The sequence below is a fragment of the Prionailurus viverrinus genome, chromosome C1 (assembly GCF_022837055.1).
Source record: "Prionailurus viverrinus isolate Anna chromosome C1, UM_Priviv_1.0, whole genome shotgun sequence".
In the NCBI taxonomy this organism is placed as follows: domain Eukaryota; kingdom Metazoa; phylum Chordata; class Mammalia; order Carnivora; family Felidae; genus Prionailurus; species Prionailurus viverrinus.
Genome location: NC_062568.1, coordinates 21,583,572 through 21,600,383, shown reverse-complemented (window position 1 = coordinate 21,600,383; position 16,812 = coordinate 21,583,572). Strand labels below are relative to the sequence as shown.

Genomic DNA, 16,812 nt, shown 5'->3' with positions numbered 1-16,812 from the left:
TGAGCTAAGGTATATTTCTCAGTAAAATCTGCCAAGTTGGAAGCTTCCATTCATGTCAAAATTATCTTGCATTCTTCCAGGCTTAGCATATGATATCTAAAGCTATGAGAAAAGAAGCCATATCAAAGCATTTTACGTTATTAGAGATGTTATATTCCCGTGAAGAAACTATTCAATTATAAGTAAATCAAATGCCAATTCCCCTTCTCCTCCTCCTCCTTTTCCCTCTTCTTCCTCCTCCTCCTCTTCTCCTCCCTCCTCCTCCTCTCCTCCCCCTCCTCCTCTCCTCCCTCCTCCTCCTCCTCCTGCTGCTTCTGCTGCTGCTTCTTCTTCTTCTTCTTCTTCTTCTTCTTCTTCTATCTTCACTTCCACTCACTATTTTATCCTAAGGACTATTTATCTAGGACACACTATTTCACTGACCTTTCCTAAAAAAATACAAGTAGCCAATACAAAGGAGGAGTTTGAAGCAAGCATTTGTTTTCCTTCAAGATGCTCACCATGGATTTCCTTTGGTCTCTCAACCTCCCAGCTTACCAAGGGAAGACGTCCATCAGTACTGTGGGCACCTCCACCTCCGCTTACCGCCTGAGCCTGGCCACCATGTCCCGCTCCAACACGGGCACAGGCACTGTCTGGGAGCAGGACAGTGAACCCTCCCAGCAGGCTTCGCAGGACACCCTGAGTAGGACTGATGAGGAAGATGAGGAAAGTAGGTCACCCCACAGTATGGGGTTGATGGGGGGGGGGTGGCATGTGTGACCCAGCTTGGCATGCAAATGAGAGCTTGCAAAGGATTTCTGCCATTCTGACCCTTTCCAGTTCTGATCCCTTGGTCATTTTTTACAAAAAGGATTTAAAATGGAATTGTGACCATGATCCCTACTGCCTACTCTTCTATAAATTCTTTGATAGTCTTGGTCATTTGGAAGGAATTCAGACAAAAAGTAAATCTTTAGTGACCCCCACATTTTTTTGAGCTTGTATATTCAAACTTTTCCACTTATTCTCATTTAAATGGTACTTAGGTAACTAAGGGAAGTGTTTATTCCCCTTTCTCCTGGCTATCTTGCTTAGAAAGCTCATCAGCCCTTACATGACCCTATTGGGCAAGGAAAAGTAAGCAATGCATGTACTCAGGACTCAGAAAAGACCAGTCAGCTACACTCTCTAGAACATAAACTAGTAGGCTCTCATGGGGAAATACAACCCAAGAGGGAATACAACCTAAATTTGAATTAAGAGTATCCCTAATGACTGAGGCAGTCCAGGAGCTTCTAATTCATATGCCTAAGATTTGGTGTCATGAAATGTGGGAAAATCTAGCTGAGAATATACTTCATGTGTATGCTTAACAGGAGTAGGTTTTAAAAGTAAAAAGTAAAGGTCCAATGAAATACCGTGGTAATTTACTTATTTTTATTGTCTTGATTATTTTCCAGTTGTGTTTCAAAGACCCTCTGATATATAACATTTATAGCAAAGCATGCTGTCAATGTCTTAAAAATGAAGAAGACAAAATGTAGATCTTCACTCAGAGCCTCTCCATGTCAAACAACAACAAAAAGCCTCAATCAAAACTAGAAAAAATAAGAGTTGAGGTTAGAATTTTAATTAACATGAATGAAAGTATTTTAGTACCCTATTATACTTGGATGTGTAGGAGAGAGAAAGAAAGAAATGCAGCAACATTTCCAGATTTTGTTTCAGGGTTAATTAGATAACAAAGTGATAATCATATTGTCCTTCACTTGACCTACAGATATACTTGTTTCAAAATCACCCTGGTCACTGTGCATGGAAATACTCTTCAAATTGTAATTTGGGCAATCTTGGAAAATCTTGACCAAGGAAACAAAATGAGAGAGATAAGGATCAACAGTTTCTATATTCATTAAGTCCTTATAATCGTTCCGAACTTCAAGTAGTATCTGTTTTTCTTTAATGCTTGAAGTAGTCTCTCCCAGCAATCTTTTTAATTATGGGAAATTATACCACCAATCTTTAGTAGAGCTAAATATTTTTTGTAGGTAACCTTAGGAATAAGTAGATGTCCTAGCCAGCAGGAAGGAAATAGAGAAGAAAAGTAGAGAGGACATAAACAGAACAACCACTAGCTAGGGGCCAGCACTTACACACTGATGAATATGTAATTTTTTGTCACTATCTCTGCTCTTAGACATCACAATCATCCCAGTGGAAACTGAGTTGCTAACAAATGTGTTGTTGTTATGTGGTTGTGTATTAATTTATATAGGGTGGATATGAAGGCCAGATGGTTGACTCTTTTGAATTAAACTATTTTCCCATTCTATCATCAAACCTGTCTTAAGATCTAACAGGTACAAGATGAGGAACAAGAATGAGAAAAAATAAATTCTCTGAGATCTTAGATCTAGCCCTGCAGAGGAGATGACAAACATTTTTGGTAACATTTAACAAAAGGGTGAATGGAAGGCAACACATAATTAATCATCAAACAAATATTGACAAACTTTTAAGTGATATATGAGTTTAAATAGGGGGAAAAATCAGTGAGATCTGATTTTTGTAGAAATAGCACTATCTACCTTACCATGTTTTTCATATTTTTAAGGCACATTTATTTACTCTCTTCTCTGTGAACACACCTAAAAAAGAAATACCACTCTATAACAAGAATCAACTTCAAGTCAGTCGCTAATATTTCTGACACTTCATATACACCTTTGGGTTTTAAAGAAGTTTTATTAGAAATAGGACTATTTGGGGTATTTTAAATGCACGATGTCAGATGATCTTATATGGTAGCATAAGTTCACCACAACACTATGTTAATCAAAATATGTTTACTGTTCAGCAACAAACAACATTAACTCACTTGAATGAGATTACCTGTCACAAATACTGTGTTAAAGCTAACTTTCATGTGGGTTTGAATACATTACCACTTCCATGAAGAAAGTAAGACTACATGCATACAGTTTAAAACTTTAGGTCAAAATAAGTATTTATTTTTTTAACTTTATAAGTTTTAAAATATTTTTCCTAAAACTATCTGAAATAGTCTTTCTCTCAGCTGTCTAAAAATCTTTAGGTGTACTCAATGTAGTTTTTGAATGTCAAAGAAATGTACTTGACTCATTTAATAATATTCCTTTCTGCACTATTCTCAGAATGTTTAGTCCAGCTTTTCTGAAATCTTTATGTTGCCAATGCCTCTTGACTTTCACAAGTTATTTACTTGTGAAATGGCTAAGAAGTTTTTGTTTATTTCATAAGGGCTGTTTGAGGGTGGGAGATGTGTAGATATGAAGAGTTATTTATCCCTTTGTACCCATGAAAAACTAAGACCTTTGGGAGTCTTACTTTATAGTCTATAAAAGGTACAAATGATAGCCTCAGAGATCGCCCTAAGGTTGTATTCAAGCCAAGGATGGAACCCAAGGACAAATTTGGTTTGGGTTTTCTGATCGACGTCATAGTTTTATAACACTCCATTCCTTTGCCCCCTATCAGATGACTCTGTAAGCATGCCCAGTGTGGTAAGTGAACAAGAAGCTTACCTCTTGAGTGCTATCGGAAGGAGGCGGTTTTCCAGCCACGTCTCTAGCATGTCTGCACCTCAGGCCGAGGTGGGCATGTTACCCAGCCAAAGGTAAAGAGCCATGGATATCTTACATTCTGCATTTGGGGGCAAAGCTAGCAATGCTGAAAATTTACTTTTATTATTCTTAAAAGGCCAAAAGAGAAGCAGACAATCATGTTTTTATGTAGATCATTCAACAAAGGACGTTTTAACCAAAGTCATGCAGGCAACAGTTTGCAGGGTTTTCTAAGCCAGACCAGTAGAATGCTGGGACGCATGCATTGTTTCAACTTAAAAATTCTCTAGAAATAGATACATGATCTTTTTTTCTGGTCATCAAATGACATTTTCGTATTTCACATATATCATTAGCTAAGCTAATGAGTACCTGGCAAGCATATAAGACTAGCTTGATACATGTGGTACAATTTAGACTTTGGTAGGTCATTAGTATTTAGTTGGAGGTAGTGATGCTTAACCAAACAGAACAGGACCTATGCCAACATGTGTAACCTTGGGCAGGTCATTTAACAAGGGTCAACAATGCTCTTGTCTGTGAAATAAAGAAGTTGGCTAAAGTGGTCTTCACGGTACCTTCTCTATCTATAGTTTTATGATTCCATGACTAACCACTTTAAGACATTTTCTTTATGTGTTCTCTGCCCTCTAAGAATATACATGAAACATTCCAAGATACATATATCAAGTACAGAAAATTATGTGATGTAAAAGTCAAAACATTATCTATTTCAGAACCAGTGATATTTTCACTTCAGGAACTGAATTCTTTCAAAGCATTGGCCTTATGTGTTTTTGGCTAGTTTGTTGTTTATTTTTAATACTACAGTTTCATTGTTATAATTCATACATGGAAAATAATACAAACCGGAGCACATTCTAATGTTTAGATAAAATCAGTTTATATGCAGGAATAATTACCCTGTACCCAAATCCTTTAGCAAATAGTTCATGAACTTTACAGATGGAAAAAAAAATTGTGAAATGAAGCCTAACTTGGGAGAATATCAAAAAATAGGGGAAAATGATAAAAGATGATTAATAAGGAAATTGCATACTTGTCAAGAAAGCAATGTTTTATGTACTGGTTGGTTATTACAAAAATTAATAATATGTAAGGGTTAGTATCATTATAAAAGATTATGTACCTTCCTTTTGGTAATTTGCCTTTAAAAAGGAAGTCTTACAAGTAAAATGTGCAAACAAAATTAGATCTAAACTATAAAATGTCCAAAAAAGGGGGTGCCTGGATGGCTCAGTCGGTTAAATGTTCAACTCTTCATCTCAGTTCAGGTCTTGATCTCAGGGTTTTGAGTTCAAGCCCACATTGGGCTCTGTGCTGGGCGTGAAACCTACTTTATAAATAAATAAATAAATAAATAAATAAATAAATAAATAAATAAATAAATACATACATACATACATACATACATACATACATAAAATGTCCAAAAATAAAATATAATATTGGTAACTATCAATTCACTTTTAATTGCTAGCAATGTGCAAGGTTCTATCAAGGACAAGAGAAAACTATCCAGTAATTTATTTAAAAGTTTTATTTACATTAGGGAATTATAGGAATTTAACATAGAGAGTTTCTTGGTTATTTATCTAAACTAACAAGACCATCCATTCCCTTTGTACATATTCATTAAGAGGGTAATTTGTTTCAAGGGAGAAAATTTGTTCTCTTGTGGATATATGGGAAATCCGGAAAAATCATACAGTTAAACCCTTTGGCTTGAGTCATATTTTGGAAGGCTAGTGAAGGTAGTAAAGTCTATGTGTATTAAGAAAAAGGAGCCTCTTTCTGGAGACAGAGGCTATTTCTACAGTGTACAATCAGCTCATGGGTGCTTAGCTCAATGATAGCTAGGTACTAAAGGAGAGAGAGAGAGAGAGAGAGAGAAAGAAAGAAAGAAAGAAAGAAAGAAAGAAAGAAAGCAAGCAAGCAAGCAAGCATGATACAGTTTCTGTTCACAAAACCCGCAATCAGCTGCACCCAAATAAATCAATAAACTAATCATTCTCTCACCAACCTGACAAGTTTTTTTCCTTTGGCATTTAGAATTCAGTCACTAGAGGAGGACTAAGGCGGTAAATGAGAGTTCCATGTGAATATTCCAGGGTTATCTTCCTTCCATTTGTTTACTTGCATTTTCATTGCAAAATTAGCAAGGGAAGTTGAGTTCTTTCTTTGCTTTTCTTAATGGCATCAGTTCCAAGAGTTTGGTTGTGGCAGTCATGGTAAGTGGTTTTTGTGTGATAATGTCACAACACACAAGAAAGAAGCAGGTTCCTGATCAATGAAGAATCATGTACATAGTAAGACAGGTTAAAAGTAATACCCATCCAACCAAATGGTTACCAAAGGAATTATAATCTCATCTTCTACAGATTCATTCTGCAATGCATTTCAGAGCTCATGTGTCCCTTTGGAGCTCATTTTAAGTCCCAACGCTTAACCAATAAACAGATCACTCCTCTGAGAGTCGCAACCACCCAAAGTCCCTCCTCCCCCATTGCCTCGAGTCCTGTCTTGACAAACCCAGCACAAGGTGAAATGGTTACCTGTCTCCTTTTCCTTCCTTGTTCTGTTAAATTTATTTATTTATTTTTGGCTCTTGGAAGCAGAAAATTGCATGCCTTTTTTTCTTTTTCTTTTATTTGTTTGCATTTTCTTTCCCTAAATGCTTCATCTCCCTACCCCTCCTGCAGTGAACCTAATGTCCTCGATGACTCCCAGGGCCTGGCCGCCGAGGGCAGCCTCTCTAGGTACAGTGTCAATGCTACCTGTCTATTGGTGTCTGTGCTGGGAAACTAAGCTGTTCCCTGTCTCCTCTGTCTCTCTGTCTCTCTGTCTCCTCTCGCCCCCGTCTTGATATCTATTTCCATTTCTTACCCTTTGTTGCTCATGAACACACGAGCCTGGAAGTCAAAGGTGTAGCCTCCTTCATTTTCAGCTTCAGAGCTTAATCACAAATGGCCTAAAAAGCTTACTTAAAAAAAAAAAATCTCTGGAGTTCTTTCAGGGGCTTGTCCCATGGACGTCTAAAGTTTGATATGCTAAATGTTAATTTTATCCCATCGAATCATTCCCTCCCACACTGATATCCCTTGAGAACTGTTTTTCACAAGCCTTTTAATACAACTCCCCATCATCAAGCAGCCCCTTATTAAATGTAGCCAGGTCTTTTAGCTAATAGCATGGATGGTAAGAAGACAAACAATGCTGCTATGATAAACGTAGCAATGTCAATACAATTTCTATAATTCCCTCTCCTCGATGCATGCTATGTGGCAAGCTATTATAGTAGCTTGTTCAAACAGCACGTAAAAAAAATGTCCCAGCACAAAGATGACTCCCAAACTTGCCATGAAATATCAGACACAAACATTTCTTGGTAAGTAAGAAAAGTCTTTTGATGCAAACAACAAAGTGCCTTGGCTATTGGTTTAAAGCATCAGAAAGGGGGACTGCACCTTTAACACTCAGATAAACCACGTCACACATCCCTAATCTTGTGCTGTTGATTCACACCTCTCAACTAATCCTCATTAGGGGTAATGCTTCTTGTTCATTCTAAGAGTTCCTTAGTTCCATCTCAAGAGAAAACATTCCCTTCCAGGTCTGCATTATATAGTGAGTACAATACAACGTGTTTATTGCTTTATCACAAAGATGAGGAAATGTTGAGAGGCCGTTCCTGTGAAAGGGTGTTCTTTGTTTTCTTTGCATCTTGTTCAGATTTCACATTTTCTTTAGCAACTGAAAATGGGAAATTTAGTCCATCATCGGGTGTATCATTTTTTTTTACTAGACCCATAATTCATGACATTCATTTGTGTTTGCGAGCCCTTGCCTTGACAGATCAGTCTCTTATTGGTGGTAAATGTGGAAGTGCTGCAGCGTGTGCAGACTTAATTCCATTATCAAGAGCTTTGGGGATGAGGAAGAACAAGACGGTCTCAAGACGGTTTCCTTTCATTCTTCACCGTGTTTGAAAAGATCTGAACCAAGTCTAGCATCATGACCACTACTTTCAAAGAAAGCATTTGTTTGATGCTTAAAATCAGACTTGAGACAACAGATCCTTGATTAGGAGATAAGTTCCGTGGCCCACTGAGAATGGAAAGGATTAAATCAGACTTCCATTCGGCCAGGGCTTTTCTAATTAGGCCAAATTCTACTCTTGCCGAGTCAATACTAGCTCAGGTTTGGTGAGAGAAGGCAGGGATTTGAGTTGATTTTTACAAACTCTCCAAAGGATTTAGTCGTCTCTAGCAGGTTCAGGATTCAAGTTGCTGACTTTGGGGTTATCAGAACCAATCTGGCTTGGGTCCAGTACCAATGGGAATAAAACCCAAAGTTTTTGCTACATGAGACTGAATCAGAGCCAAAGCTATAGCTTTTTATCTACATCTGAATTAGTCAGTCATGTGAGGACTTTGGGGACGGTTTTAGACCAACTGTTGTTGATCTGTGGTTCCTGTAACTGGCATGTTTTTGTTCTGGGTGTTAGCCATCCAGCCTCAGTGGTGGTCATTAAGAACAGAGAAGATGAGGCATTCACTTTGGATTCTAAATAACTCTATTAATGCAGAGGTATTCCACCAGCCAGTAGCACATCCACCTTTGCCATATACACTGCAAATCGTATTTTTTAAACTCCATCACGTCACCAAGTTCTCTTTGGAGGAGAGGAACTTTTGGCATTTACTAAGAGGTGGGTTTATAAAATAGAATAGACACTTATTATATTTGGTTTCCAGGCTTTCTTATTTTTGACATGAAACTTCTTTAGGTTTCAGACTCTTAAGATCCTAAAGAAGCAGTTAGGCATTAACAACGGCAATTATATTTAGCACACACCTGAGCACTCAGGCCCTAAAATACACCCAAAGTAGTCCTTAGGAAAATCTGGCTCCAAAGCTTAAAGGATGCCAGGAAGCATGCCCAAGGGAAAGTAATACAAGCTGCTTCTCCCCCACCCCCCAACATTTTGGTACTTTCTGGAGATTTGCTTTCGAAAGAGCAATTGTTTTAGGTCAGTGGCACACGTTGGCCTAATGGAAAAATGAGGAAGAGACCAAAAAAAAAAAAAAAAAAAAGGAAGAGACCAGATAACTAAGGTGATCTGATGAATAGGTAGAAAAGAATAAAAACTCTGCAGACCTTTTGAAAATTTCTTCCAGGACTTTTTTTCTAACCTGTGCTATCTGCTTTCTTTTAAATACTCATCACGGGAAATATCAGCCTGTTAGAAGTACTACACTATGGAGCAAAGATTCTTTCTCTTGGAAATTAATAAACGGGATAAAATAATATCCCATGAGTGATTCTCTTCTTTTGAGAGTGTTGCTCTTAGAGGCATAGAAACTCACTGTAGATGTTCTCTCTCTGTATCTGCCCCCAAATACACACACTGTGAATCATGTTTTCTCTCCAGAAGAATTAAACATACAGAAGTTATTCAAGCACTTTAGCCTGTATGTGTGTACTGGAAAATTAGATTTTGTTTGGACACATTAGAATACTTTTAAAGGTATAGATTAACAGTCAATTATAAATTTTAGAAAAATATTATAATGCTGTTTGATTCTGTAACTTCAATCACAATGAAAAATAAGAACGTGGCTCAAGTCTGAACAAGCCTGGGTGAGACAAAATGAAGATAACCTACTTAGTAGAACCCATGTCTTGATCATCCACATTTTCAAAGTATGAAAACTAGGCAAGTACTCTCCAAGTACTTAGAAAAATATAGAAACCTTTTCATGTAGCTGAGGATGAACAGCTAAGAAAATGTGTGTTGTGATACACGGATACGCCCTTTGCCAATGCTATCTCAGTTCTTACTGGCTATCTAAAATCCAGACTATTCTCCCGTTTTACTCTTGATTCTAGCCACTAATCTCTAAATTCTGTGGCATTTAAAATACATTTTCTGGATGTTGTTGAGGGGGTCCTGGACAGACCCCCTCCAGAATGTGCCAGTGGATTATTTTGAGCTGAGGGCACTTGAGACCCCATGGCATCAAGGGAAACTTTTGTCCTTCGTGAACCACACTGCAGAATATAAATTGGGGGTCTTTCCCAGAATAAGTGTTATTAATAGAGATAAATTTTATCTGAGCAACCCATCTGTATGGCAGAGCAAACATCTAATTACCAAATACCTGCTCTTCTTATTGCCCTGTGAAGTACATACTTTCCTCTGGAATCCCAGACCCCAAACCCCTTCTACTTAGTTCAGAATAACACCTATACCTCATTTTGCCTATCTTTGGAATTCCCATGTCTATGTGGATACCCCATATGTGCACTATTAAATTTGATTTTCTCCTGTTAATCTGTCTCATGTCAATTTGATTCTTAGTCCAGCCAGAAGGACTTTTAAGTGGACAGAAATTCTTGCTCCCGACACTGTGGAGGCTAAGTAAATTTTAAACAATGCTCTTTTATTGGGAAAGGGAGAAGTAGAATTTTGTCTCCTGTTTGTATCCCTGTTCTCTACAAATGCTTTATAGCTCCTTTGGTGCAGGCTTTATGCATTCCTATCACAAGGCAATCACTCCAGGTAAATGGCTATGCTTTGTGTCTCGTATTCCACCTCTAGATTTCTCTAACATATTAAAATTGAAACTAAAAGCATAGGTGAAGGCAATGAAAATACTAATTCATTTTCCTTGTGCTAGTCTCACCTACAGCTTCCACTTATGAAATATACTAATGTCTCAATCTATACTTTTTTGTAATTTAGGATAAATGATATGAATTGTTATCACATTTTTGCATATTATATTTTCATTACATTACTGAATATCCCCTTATTCACCTCTCCTTTCTTTTAAGAAGTACCATTTTGGTATATGTCCCACTCAGGAGATGCATACATATTTCTACACTATAATTCAGGCCATCAGGCTGAAACAGGGGAAAAGAGGTCATTTGTGCCAGAATTGTTCTCCTAACATTGTCTAAACTTTGCTAGCTTATAAATTACTTCCTTGCATTTTGAGTAAGGTGTTTTTGTTTTTCATAGACAGTTGAGTCAAAATTCTGCTAAGCCCCAAGTGCATGTACTTCTCTACAATCCAGATCGTTGTATGGTTTGCCATGGTGATGTTTTTCAGTGACTCAAAATACAAAGGATAATTTTAGCTTCAATTTAGAAAGTTTTATTTCCTTTTATCTCTATTGTCTTAACCTATTATTAGTTAACCTATTCTATAAGTTAACCTATTCTACTGTCAAACAGTAGAAAATCAGCCATTTCTCATTCCCAAGATTAAAATTTACAAGAAACCAGTTTTCTTTAGAGAGGTGCATAGGGCAGACACCTTGGTCTGCTCCAGGTTGGTTTTAGTATTGTACATTCTTATGGTCACAAATCATAAATGCTACATTCTACTAATATAGTACATGACTCAGAAGCTAAATTGAAACTCCTTTTTCTATGCAACTCCAATTTGATATAGACCTGAGAGAAAGAAATGTGTTCTGCATAAATTACTTCCATTATTAACTTCTCTGGCTGTTTATTATTAATGTGGCCTAACTGTACACATTTAAGCCAGACTTGGATGTCCCCAGTGCCAACATGTTAGCACCACATGTTTAGGGAGAATATAATTTACTAGCTGGGATATACTATTTCCAAGGACATGTTCTGTAATTTCATCTTTGATGTGTACATTCCACTGATGAAATGCTAGATCATTTACATAGAACAGCTAATTGCTAAAGCTATAAACTTGATTCATTTCTTAGATATAAGCCTCTCTATCCATAGAGAAAATTTTTATGCTTCTGATCCTCTCTTGGAATAATCATCATGGAATTACCATTATGCTTTGACATTTAACACTCCCTGAGTAACGTGTATTTTTTTTCTCGTGCCATTTTCTTTTCTCACAATCTCAGATTACTGAATAAAAATGAGACAAGTGGACTGCCTCAATTTCATTTTCTCAGCCCAATTGTTTTCAAGACATTTTATAACCTACTTCCTTTTAGCGTTCTAGAAGCAATAAACTCATTACAAATATCAAGTGTAAAACAAAGAAGCATGTTCTATACATCCCTTTTCATGTTCAAACCATTTTACATCAACTAACTTCTTTTCTCTACCTTAATGGGAGGTAGGTGGTAAGTATTAACCTCCCTTTTTGGCCAAGGGAACTGAGGTAACATTTAGATGTCAATGAAGAAACCATGCCAAAGAGAGCTTTGCTTGGTATTTGAGAGAAACTTGTTTCTACTTTTGTGCATATGTAATTGAATTCTCTTTCCAATTTAAGACACATGTTAAAATGTATAATTAATAAGGAGATGTCACTTCAAACAGCAACAGAGTCTGGATAGCTTATCAGAATTTATTGCATTGTTCATTTGGATAATTTTCATAGAAAGGTCATATATGATACAAGGTCATATATGTATAAAAGTAATGTATATTGATCTTTTGAACTTGACATTAAAGAGACAAGAATGTTTAAAAAGCATCTGTTTTGGGGACTCTGGAACTTTGTATTGTGTATCCCAAATGGCCAATTATACTTACATCCTTATTTCATAAAAACTTTGATAAACTCCATTTGGGAATCATTAATTTTCTTCTAGTGGAAATATGAGTAAGACATTTAAAAAATGACAGATATGACTATCAACCATACAATGGTTAACTAGTTGTTAACTTAACAGGGGAAACATCTGATTGTCCATCTTGCCATCAATTTCTCTCCCTGTAACTACAGCTAGATACTTTAGATAGTTCATTAAAAAAAAATGGAAATGAATGAATATAGTCTTTCTTTTTCCTGGACAGTTGTTGACTAAGGATTCCTCTGAATGTTTTACTCTAAAGTCTATTTGTAGATGACTCTCCTTTTGCAAAGGCAAAGCAGTAATTAACCAAATAAGCACATTGGCATCATCTGTAGGATTACAATGTTCTCTGGGGCACAATACATTTCCTTTTTTCACCCCCCGTTTTCCAGTATAAATACCTATTATACATGCATGCAGAATGAAAATGGATCATGGGCCCATGACAATATTTTCCACCTCACCCAATACTGAAATAGCGACCACTGTCAATAGTCATTTTTGCATATAAAATGCACACATACACAGCAAATTTGGGGGGAGCAGGTGGTTGTTTTATAAACTGTACAATATGTTTGAGTGCAGCTACTCAATATTACTTAATTAAGCTTCTGAGTTCTACTGATAGCTTAATTATTTCGCCGGCCTTTTAAATCTAAAATCTTTTTTTAAAAAACATTTGAATTGTCTACCCATGTGACTATCCATTTACTCAGTAGTCACAGAGACTTCAGGCTGCAAACATGTGTTGAATGTGCCCCTTCACCCAAATGGATTCTGTGTCTGATGTGTTTGATATCTGTCCATCTTATTTTCATTTGAATTGAAATTTTAAAGAAGGTGTTCCCATCCATGTGATAGAGTTGTTTGTGTTTGTTTGTCACCACCTTTTCCCTTCCCCTTGGAAAAAAAAAATTGAGATTAGAATATGACATCTTTAACTTTATGGTGGCTTCCAAACCAGGGGTGTGATCGAACCAATGTTTTGCTCAATGATAGATATGGCATCAGTGACTGAAAACAAAAATCTCAATTTTGGCAGCGTGGGGCTGTAAGGCCTCGTTCTCCCTCCCAAACCCTTGAAATCTCCCATCCCAGGGATCCTTTCCCGACCTTCCTTCAAAGATAATGGTATCTTTGAAGTGACTGTTTCATATAAGTGATTTTGGCTACCACCCACCAGAGGATGGTCTTCTGTAGTCTCCGCAGGGTCCACACTAACACTGTTGATGCTCGACAGGGTGGCAAGTGTCCAGAGTGAGCCTGGCCAACAGAACCTCCTCATTCAGCAGCCACTGGGGAGGAAGAGGGGCCTGAGGCAGGTAAGCAGACCCTGAAAGGGCAGGAGAGTGATTCTACGAAATGAAAGCTCTATTTAATTTTTAATGCCCACCTGTATTCAGATCATATATTGCCTTCCCACCTGAAATAAGCTGTACAGCGCAACTTTAAAATGTGGTAAGTACTTGGGCAAGCTGAGAGTTTTAGTTCTATGTTGGCTTTGAATCTTATTAGCAAAGCTGATGGCTTAGTAAAGTAAGTAGGCCTATACGTCTGTCTGTTCCCTATTCAGAAACCTTCTTTCCCAACCAACCTGACTGAGCAAGGAGGGCTGGTAATAAAGTTGATTTAAGGCCTGTTTCTGTATACAGGCATACACGTACTCATTTCCAGAGTAATGATTCAGGTTAAAATCGAAATTAAAGTAAAGATCATCTTTACAAACTTCCTTAGGTGGGGTTCCTTTACTTTTTAAATACAAACTTAAATGAGCCTTTGCACTGTTGCTTTGATTGGAGCTTCTCAACGTTGATTTGGATACGAGATGCTTTCTCAGCATCTGAAGTTTTTTCATGAACCTCCCCTTGAGCGTTATGAGCATGTGTTTAACTATGACTTTTAGGTGAGTAGAGGCCAGTTGATAAGCAGTAATTCTGAAATTCCCACATGACTGCTTGAAATTATGTTAATCTACGTCCTTAGGATACATAAAGAACTAATAACTGGGAGATAGAATTGGTTAAAGGGGATGCCAGATTCAAATACGCAATAGTTACATATGCAGAAAGAAGTTTAATTTATCAGCTACAAATATAAGCATGCACAGAAACCCGTAAAGAATACACCATAGTCAGAATCCTCTGAGCACAGAGTTTCCTCCCAGGCAGTCAGACCCTTCTTGCCAGCTTTATTCTGCCTGTTCTCTTTAGCTAAGACGTCCTCTACTATCACGTCAGAAGACCCAGACTGAACCCAAAAACCGCCATGGGGCTCGGCTGTCAACCACCCGCAGGAGCATTCAACCTAAAACGAAGCCATCTGGTGAGGCCTCCTGTGTCCCTTCTGACTGTACCATTGGCACATTGATGTCATGCAACCCAGTCGGGAAGGTCTGTAGACCCTGAGCACATGCAGATGAGCATACCTATGGGAACATGCTAGGATAAGGGAAGAAGTCACACAGAACACTTTAGTGCTTTTTCTTCTTTTCACTTTTCCTACCTATGCCTACCCTATGAACCTAGGGAAATGGAAGAGTTCAAGGTAAACCATGAATGCTATGAGATTTGACTCTAGAAAGTAGAGGAACTGAGTTTGTGTCTTACTAAAGACAATGAAATGATGAATACTAGGGACTTTGAAGTCTTGTTGGTAGTTGTTATGAGTGATAACCAAGTTCCCCTAACCCTCTATGGAAATCTTGTATTAAGCCTTTTATGTAAAAATGATTTTTTTCTACCCAAGTCCTACTCTTTATAGGAAAGAAGGTGAAATCAAAACATGTACCTGATAGTCAAATATGTTCTCATTTATTAATAAGCCAGCAGTGTCTTCATAAAGAAAAGCCAGGAAACAGTGGTCAAAGCTAATTTTTAAGCACTGACAACATATTTTTTTTCCGTATTTACTGCTCTAATTCTGACCTACAGCGGATCAGAAACGTTCTGTGACCTTCATTGAGGCTCAGCCAGAGCCAGCAGCTTCCCCAACAGAAACACTTCCTGCTATAGGCCAGCCACAAGGCTGCAGCCCAGCTCCATCTAGGAAACCAGAAGGAATGGACAAACCAGTCCTCACGTCTTCCCCTGCCATTGTGGTTGCTGATCTTCACAGCCTGTCTCCCAAGCAGGTGAGGGCTCTACGGAAACTGGCAAGGCTTGCTCCCTGCCCACTTATGTCTATGAGCAACATGGATATGCAAATTTATTACATTTAATTTAAGTCTGAGTCTGTAACATTTTGTTACCCAGACAGACAACGGTCCTCTCATCATGAACAAGAAAATCCATATAAAGTATATGGTCAGGAATACAGCTGCTTAAGAAGGAATAAGAGAAACCTTGGTATTCTTTGTTATGAAAAACTTAAGAGAAAATATTTCCCAGCTAAAATAACCATTGAAAACCAATATATAATACCTGGTTGAAAGGTGGTTCAATTTAAAAGGAAAATAAAGTTACCAGTTTAGAAGCCGTAAAAAAGAGAGCCTTCTGTATCCTATGAGATGAGAGGAACTTCCTATTCTGACCTTTTTCCTCATTGTTTTGATATTTTCCTTGTGGTTTTAATTTTTTTTTCTTCTTCCAATGTTTCATAAGTGAATTCCCATAGGTCCCCATGTTCTTCCCAGTGGTATTTAAAGAAGGGGCAATGTCACTACATACGTTGTATAGTCGTTAACAATTAAAAAGCATTGTAACACCATCCCATCCTATTACCTCACAGTCTACAAACAAGGTAAGAGGGCAAAACAAAACAAAACAAAAAAACCCACTCATGCTACAGATTAGAAAACAGAGGCTTACAAACTTGAAAGGGCCCACAGAGAAGCTCACATATGGCAAATGCTACAACTGGGGACTGGCCGTGTGATTTCTTATCCGGTTTCAGGTAGACAACAATATTTTTGATGCTCTTCCCTGGCACCTATCCTACCTTTCCATGATGTTATGATCTGTTTGGTCACAGAGTGAGACCCTCCCTGCTGAAGAAGGAGAAAAGAAGGAGGACACGGAAGCGCAAGGTGCTACAGCACACAGCCCCCTCTCTACGCAACTCTCAGACCCTGATGAATTCACAGGCCTTGAGACATCCATCCTCCTACAGCACGGAGACACCGTCCTTCACATCAGTGAGGAAAATGGCATGGAGAACCCCCTGCTGTCCAGCCAGTTCACTTTTACGCCCACTGAGCTGGGGGAGACTGATGTAGACCTAGATGAGTCTCATGTTTAATTCTGGATCTTGTAAGAGTGGCAGGTGTAGACGAGATGTGGGAGGGATCGCTTTGCTCAAAGGTGACTACTTTTGCTCGGAAAAGATGAAGACACAGCACTTTACATCCAACGGGTGACACAAATCTCAGTAGATTTTGCTGCTAATGCGCACATTGTTTCATAAACACCTTTAAAAAATCAATGGCTAAGAGAATTTGGTTGTGTGAAGACCATAAAAACCAGGGAAGAATAAGAGGAAAGAGCCATTTCACTGCACATTGTTTATGATTCAAAAAGCCTTGAGCAGTTAAAAATATATACTATTATGGAGCTGCTTACCTAGGAATATTAACAAATAATATGTTCTAAAAAGAGAATGCAATTTTTGAGATTAC

General features: G+C 37.9%; 1 protein-coding gene across 3 annotated transcripts in view; it reads left to right on the top strand.

The window, feature by feature from the left end:
• Window positions 1–16,442, top strand: part of UNC80 (unc-80 homolog, NALCN channel complex subunit) — a 228,118-nt gene extending 211,676 nt beyond the window's left edge. For 2 of the 3 annotated variants that reach the window (XM_047871276.1, XM_047871277.1), the window contains 7 exons: window positions 533–712; window positions 3,499–3,637; window positions 6,308–6,364; window positions 13,441–13,522; window positions 14,411–14,522; window positions 15,131–15,330; window positions 16,170–16,442. In XM_047871276.1, the coding sequence (XP_047727232.1) occupies window positions 533–712; window positions 3,499–3,637; window positions 6,308–6,364; window positions 13,441–13,522; window positions 14,411–14,522; window positions 15,131–15,330; window positions 16,170–16,436 (1,037 nt within the window). In that variant the 3' untranslated portion in view covers window positions 16,437–16,442. The remainder of the gene's footprint in view (window positions 1–532; window positions 713–3,498; window positions 3,638–6,307; window positions 6,365–13,440; window positions 13,523–14,410; window positions 14,523–15,130; window positions 15,331–16,169) is intronic. The other variant, XM_047871278.1, reaches the window with a different exon arrangement.
• The last annotated feature ends 370 nt before the right edge of the window (window positions 16,443–16,812 follow it).